The 6,855-nt window shown below is 37.5% G+C and overlaps 1 protein-coding gene across 1 annotated transcript in view; it reads right to left on the reverse strand.

Annotated features, from left to right (window-relative positions):
• BIRC6 (baculoviral IAP repeat containing 6) overlaps window positions 1-6,855 on the reverse strand; it is a 269,615-nt gene that overhangs the window by 139,201 nt on the left and 123,559 nt on the right. Inside the window, exons 40-43 of the mRNA XM_011984254.1 lie at window positions 4,250-4,265; window positions 3,981-4,097; window positions 1,917-2,071; window positions 1,009-1,135 (exon numbers count right to left, since the gene is read on the reverse strand). Coding sequence (XP_011839644.1) covers window positions 1,009-1,135; window positions 1,917-2,071; window positions 3,981-4,097; window positions 4,250-4,265 — 415 coding nt within the window. The remainder of the gene's footprint in view (window positions 1-1,008; window positions 1,136-1,916; window positions 2,072-3,980; window positions 4,098-4,249; window positions 4,266-6,855) is intronic.

Below are 6,855 nucleotides of genomic sequence, written 5' to 3' on the forward strand. Positions count from 1 at the left end.
CGGGTTTATGCCATTCTCCTGCCTCAGCCTCCTGAGTAGCTGGGACTACAGGCGCCCGCCACCTCGCCCGGCTAGTTTTTTGTATTTTTTAGTAGCAGGGTTTCACCGTGTTAGCCAGGATGGTCTCAATCTCCTGACCTCGTGATCCACCCGTCTCGGCCTCCCAAAGTGCTAGGATTACAGGCTTGAGCCACCGCGCCCGGCTGGAATAACTGTTTTTTACTCTTTTGTTTTTTATATATATTTAATATTTTTCATAATAAAATTAAAAACAGATGAAAACAAATTTTATAATAATAATAATATAGTGGAAGAGATGGAAACCTATCAATTAAAGAAGCGTTGGCTGGTGCTGAGACAGTGCAGATGTAAGTAGAACCCATGACCCAGTGGGGCTGGCACTAACATTGGAAGACTCACTGTGTAAGAGCCAAGCAAGCTACAGGATGCACCACTCAAGGAAGAAAGCATCAGGAACAGATTCTCATTTTTATTTTTCTTTAAATATAACTAAAATAGATTCCTGTAGCTAGAGCTGAAGGCTAATTCTTTTCCTGTTGTATTATTTTACTACCACCATTCCCACACTCTTATATTTGCCAAGAAACACACACAACTTCTACAGGAAACTGACAAGTTTCTCCAGCTGACTAATTCCTCCAGGGGCTAACTCACAGTTTTAAAAAATGAAAAATAATAAACCAACCTGCTTTGACAGATCAGACAAAACTTCAAGAAAATATAAAAGAGTAACAGAACATTGTAAATTTTAGTTGCATACAGGCATACCACAGACCAGAGAGTAACAGTCTTCTATTCTCAGCAAGGTCTCCCTGTATCTTTCCTGCTAATCAGTAAGTCAGTGCATCTTTTTAAAAAGGTATTCTGCTTTTTCCCCACTAGAATGTTATAACACTTAATGACAAAGATTAGGTATATTTTAACCTAATAATTACCTTTTAAGCTTGTTATTTAGACTATAATGATTTTTCTCCTAATAAATCTTACCTTGATTTAATGAAATGACAGGTATTCTATTAGCATTATATAAAAATATGTCTGCTCCATTTTCTTTGTTTCCAGATGAACTAGAATTCAGGCTCAGTGTGAGCCACAATTGGAGAAGTGACTCCAACTGAAAAAGAATGAAAATTGACAGGAGAAAAATGTACCTATTATATTATGAAACACAATTTAAACAAAAATCTTATGTTTAAATTCTTGTCATGAGTAAATAACCTTTTCTATTAAACACTTCTTCTTCACACTTAAAAGCATCTTCTAGTTAACTAGTTGATCAGCAAACACATCTTAAAATTCTTGAAGAAACAAAATTTACCTGAATTAAAATTTATAAACTACCTCATAAAAAGGTTCTTCTAAATTAAAACAGGTGATTCAAGTCATTTTATTTTCTTTGAGACCAGGTCTGCTATATCTTGAACTCCTGGCCTCAAGCCATCCTCCCACCTCAGCCTCCCAAGTAGTTGGAACTGTAGGTATGTGCTACTGCACCTGGTTAATTTTTTTACTTTATTAGAGACAGGATCTAGTGTTTTGCTGCCCGAGCTGGTCTCGAACTCCTGGCCTCAAGCAATCTTTCTGCCTCAGCCTCCTGAGTAGCTAGGACTACAAACTCAAACTACCATGCCCTGTGATTCACATCTCTAAATCACAGGTGTGTGTATGCGTAGTAGGAATTAAAGTACTGAAGCTTAAAATCATTAAAATTATCAGTGGTCCATCATTGAGAAACTGTGATTACTTCGGTAATCAAAATATTTCTAATGTTTTTCCAACTGAATGTAATAAAGAACTCATCCCTGACAGGTTTAGAATGAACTTCCCAGTTAGTTTCATTTTTTACCAGGCTAACGTTAATATGTAAAAATACGCCATTTCTCCTGAAGTCATACCTGAACATGATGGACTTGAAGCATGGAAAAAAGTTTGTTGAAACAAACATTTAACATTGGGACAGATGATAACTGTATAATGAGCTGGCTGGTTTGGTTTGCTGCTTGTAAACCCCCTAGAAGGGAATCATCTGTTCCAGTGGGAGACTGTGATACTGAAAATTAAACACAAGTATAATTGTATACATAAAGTATCAGGATATGTGTTAACTGGTTATTCATATGTATAAATAGGTTAAATTGTTTTTAAAAATCAAAACTGCATTCTTTAGAATGGTTCAAAACAGTATTTAGTATTTGAAAAACGAGGTTTTATAACATTACTTGAAAGTAAAAAAGACAATGACCAAAGAGAGAAGTTCCCAAGTTCATAGGACTCAACCAATAAAAAAAGGCAAAGAACCTTTTCTAGCAATTTTTATTTGCATTTTTTTTTCCAATTAATAAAGGAGGGAAAGTAAAGGGAAAGAAATAAGACTCCTGACTATTACTGATAAGGCAGTTTTAGAATAATCTAGATTCTAATTTAATCATCTTTAACAATGACTATAGATTAGAATCATTTGGGGAGCTTTCAGAAGTTCTGATGCCCAGGTTACATACGAAACTAATTAAATGAGAATATATTCATGGGAACCAGAGAAATACAAGGACACTAAGAGCTTTATCATATATTTAGAGCCTTATTTTATTATTATACTAAAAAGAGAGACAGCTGTGCAGAGGATAATCAAAAGATAGACTATAAAGAGGATACACCAATTTCAAACAGATTTTCTTTTTTATTCTTTTTTTTTTCAAATATCCTTTCAGTAGAATTACAAAAAGATATTCTAATAAGTAGTTTTAAATAAGAAATGTCTAACAAAGAAAAGGGCTGCTTTGGGCAGTACTGAGTTATCTCTAATCATGCAGACACTGGACCCTACAAAAGGGATCCCCACATTGCCTGGGAGATAAGATACAAGAATATTTGTGTACCAATACTAAGATTATAGAACACTAGACCATTCCTTCTGTTTTTCCTTTTTCCCTTCCTTTGATACCCTCTAAAGCAAGAAACAAATGAAGATTGCAGACTGAAAGAATTCAATTTAACATAAGGAAGATCTTAAAATTCTAATTTCTCTGTTGAAATGGGTTGTGAATTCTCCATAAGAGAAGTATCTGTAATTTTATTGGGTTCTACCTACTATCTCTACCCCTTCTTCACTCTGCCCTAGAGAAGGTGAAGCAATATGCAGGCCTAAGAAAACAAAAACCAGCACCCTCTTCTCAGCACTGCTCCCCAATCTGTCCTTGAAAAACACAGTGCTATTTCAACTGTACTCCCCTGAGGTCTATCTAGTTCCAGACTTGCGTAAACCTCATCAAGGAAAGCAAACCATAACGGGATGGCCAGCTCTTGCAGGCTACCTGTTTCTTGTAACACAGCCATGCCCATTCATTTACATATCATCTATGGCTGTTTTCCTGCAACCAAGTCAGAGTTGAGTAGTTTCAGTACACACCATATGGCAAGCAAAGCCTAAAATATTTACTATTAGTCCTTTACGAAAAAGTTGGCCTTTCTTTTCTGTAGGTTATTAGGTAGTAAATCCTCTCAATTCTGGCGTTCAGTTAACAGGTCTATTTGGCTGTCATCCTACACTATATCCTCTATCCTAGTCTTTAAGGATGATAAAGATGTTACTATAAAAAAATCTATTTCATCATAAATTTGGAATAGTGCAATGAACTCACAGGCAGGTATGCAGGCTTCCATAGGAATTTTAACCTTACAACAATACAGTAAACAAAAAATCTCCACAAAATACAGTGGAGGTTTCTACACTGAACTGAGAGCACTACACGGAGGTATTCTGCATGACACTCCCTGCATTTGTTAATCCTTTGTCTTAGTTTTCAACTTGCAGGTAACTTGGAGCCGGGAAAGTGCTACATACTAAGTCCCCTCAGACTCACATCATGGAATTTAAAAATCTGTCCTTGATGAATCCACCTGAAAATGATGAAGAATTGAATCATTCACCTCAATACTCTAAAAATGGTAATTTTACTTACACGTAGGAGATGTATTTGTTAATGCCTGTAAAATGGAATCTGCTTCCAGGGTAGACATCATTTTCAACATGAGTTCTGCTTGCTGTTCAAGTCCAACTTCTAGGCGAGCATCCAGGGCTACAAAAAGCAATTGCAAGAAAAAGAAAACATTGACAATTATTACTCATGTCCTACCTCCTACAATAAAATGTTGACATCTGAACCCAAAAGTGGATGAGGAGGAGTCTGTTCTTACAGAACAACCACCTAGCATGCAGTATCAGAGCCACAGCAGGAGAAGAATATCTGTGGAAAGGAAGGTAGAGACAGGCAGTTGGTTATACAGAGACAGAAATATTAAATAAGTGAAGCAATAATAATGGAAACAAAGATGTTAAAGATAATGAGAAACAGGTTTCTTACTGTCAGAATAAAGTGCTATAAATACAGAAAAGAAGAAAGCTAAAATGAACCCTATGGAGTTAGATTAAATCCAGATACACTGATGTGAACTGATCATATTCAAAATATACAGACAGATATAGAAATATAGATGCCAAGTGTGTGTGTTCACACGCACACACAAACACATACTCCCTAGCTCTGTCCACCAGGAGGAAATGGAAACAGTCCCAATATAGCAACACATTTATCTATGACGAAATCATCATTTGTTAACCACATTTCCCCTTTAAAAGTTTTTGAAATACCATGCTCCTTTAAGAAGTGACTAATTCCCGGGGGGGGGGGCAGATTAAAGTAAAAGATGAACCTGGGCTATCATGTTTTGCCAGAGAACAAGGAAGTGCTAAAACAATGATGAGAAAATCTCAAGGGGGATCCTATTGGTCAAATTTGAGACAATTTGAACATCAAAAAACAGATGACAACACTGTGAATATACTCATTGACAGTGAACTACACACACACAAAAAATGGTCAAAATAATAAATTTGCCAGGTGTGGTAGAGTATGCTGTAATCTCAGCTACTTGAAAGGCTGAGGTTGAAGGACTGGGCTCACCCAGCCTGGGCAACATAGTGACACCCTGTCTCAACAAACAAAAAGAAAAAATTTTATGTTATTTACATTTTTCCACATTAAAAAAAAAAGTGATAATAAGGTATAATTCACTGAATAAAAAAGGCAATCATGAGTCCATTCAAAACTAAATGAATAAACTATTACAGTAACTTTTTCTTTCTGTTTTTTTTTTTTTTTTTGAGTCAGAGTCTTGCTCTATCGTCCAGGCTGGAGTGCAGTGGCATGATCTTGGCTTACTGCAACCTCTTCCCCCAAGGTTTTAGCAACTCTCCTACCTCAGCCTCAGCTCCCAAGGATTATAGGTGCCTGCCACCATGTCCGGCTAATTTTTTTTATATTTGTAGTAGAGATGGGGTTTCACCAGGTTAGCCAGGCTGGTCTCGAACTCTTGACCTTAGGTGATTCACCTGCCTTGGCCTCCCAAAGTGCTGGGATTACAGGCGTGAGCTACCACGTCTGGCCAGTAATTTTTTTCAAAAAGAAACTTTGTAAGGAACAGGGTAGTTATAGTTTCCAAGTACCATTCTGCTCTCCAGCCCCCAAAAAACTTTTTATAGCAGCCAGGCACGGTGGTTCACACCTTTAATCCCAGCAATTTGGGAGGTTGAGGAGGGCAGACTGCTTGAGCTCAGGAGTTTGAGACCAGCCTGGTCAAAATGGTGAAACCCCATGTCTACAAAAATACAAAAATTTGCCAGGCGTGGTGGCGCACATCTGTAGTCCCAGCTACTTGAGAGACTCAGGTAGGAGAACTGCTTGAGCCCAGGAGGCAGAGAATGCAGGGAACTGAAATCACGCCACTACAATCCAGCCTGGGTGACAGAGCAAGACCATGTGTGTACCCCCAAAAAACCCAGCGACAACAAAACATTTTTACAGAGAGGAAAAGAGTAACTTTACAAGGGAGAAGTCGAGCAGACAACTCATTCATCAAGTGGTTAAACTTAACATCACCAATAGTGAGAGAGATCAAAATCATGGGCCACCTAATTGAATGAAATGGAGGGGGGAGCATTATTTGTGGGATATTCCAGCAAAGATATATTAACTCAATCTAATCACAAGGAAATAGCATACAAACACAAACTGAGGATCATTCTACAAAATAACTGGCCCGCTATCTTCAAAAGCATCAGTGTCATGAAGGTCAACTCTGAGGAACTACTGCAGACTGAATGAAACTAAAGAGACATGACAATTAAATGCAATGCATTATCTTCCCTGGGCTCTTGTGCATGAAGAACATTATTTAGACAACCACTATAATTTGAATGGGCTCTCAGTATTTGATAGCAGTAACGTTAATTTCCTGATTTTAAGGGAATATACTTCTTGATGTGTATATGTAGAAGAATGTCCTGATTTGTAAAACAAAACAAAACAAAAATGACATCAAATTATCAATGTACTCTCAAATGGTTCTGGAGAATAAACAATTCTCTGCTTTGAACTTGAAACATTCTGGTAAATGTGTGTTTCAAATTTTTAAAAAATATTTTATAACAGAAGGAGCACGGTTGAAAAGGGAAAAATATATTTTATTAAAAAAATTAAACACATCTCATATATCCTACATGACTAGAAAAGTGCAAAAATAAAGCCGGGCACGGTGGTTCACTCCTGTAATCCAAGCACTTTTGGAGGCCAAGGCGGGCAAATCATTTGAGGTCAGGAGCTTGAGACCAGCCTGGTCAACATGGTGAAACCCTGTCTCTACTAAAAATACAAACAATAGCTGGGCTTGGTGGCATGCACCTGTAGTCCCAGCTACTCAAGAGGCTGAGGCAAGAGAAGCACTTGGACCTGGGAGGCGGCAGTTGCAGTGAGATGGGATCACCCTACTCTGGGCAAC

The sequence above is a fragment of the Mandrillus leucophaeus genome, unplaced genomic scaffold, assembly GCF_000951045.1.
Source record: "Mandrillus leucophaeus isolate KB7577 unplaced genomic scaffold, Mleu.le_1.0 Scaffold264, whole genome shotgun sequence".
Lineage (NCBI taxonomy): Eukaryota > Metazoa > Chordata > Mammalia > Primates > Cercopithecidae > Mandrillus > Mandrillus leucophaeus.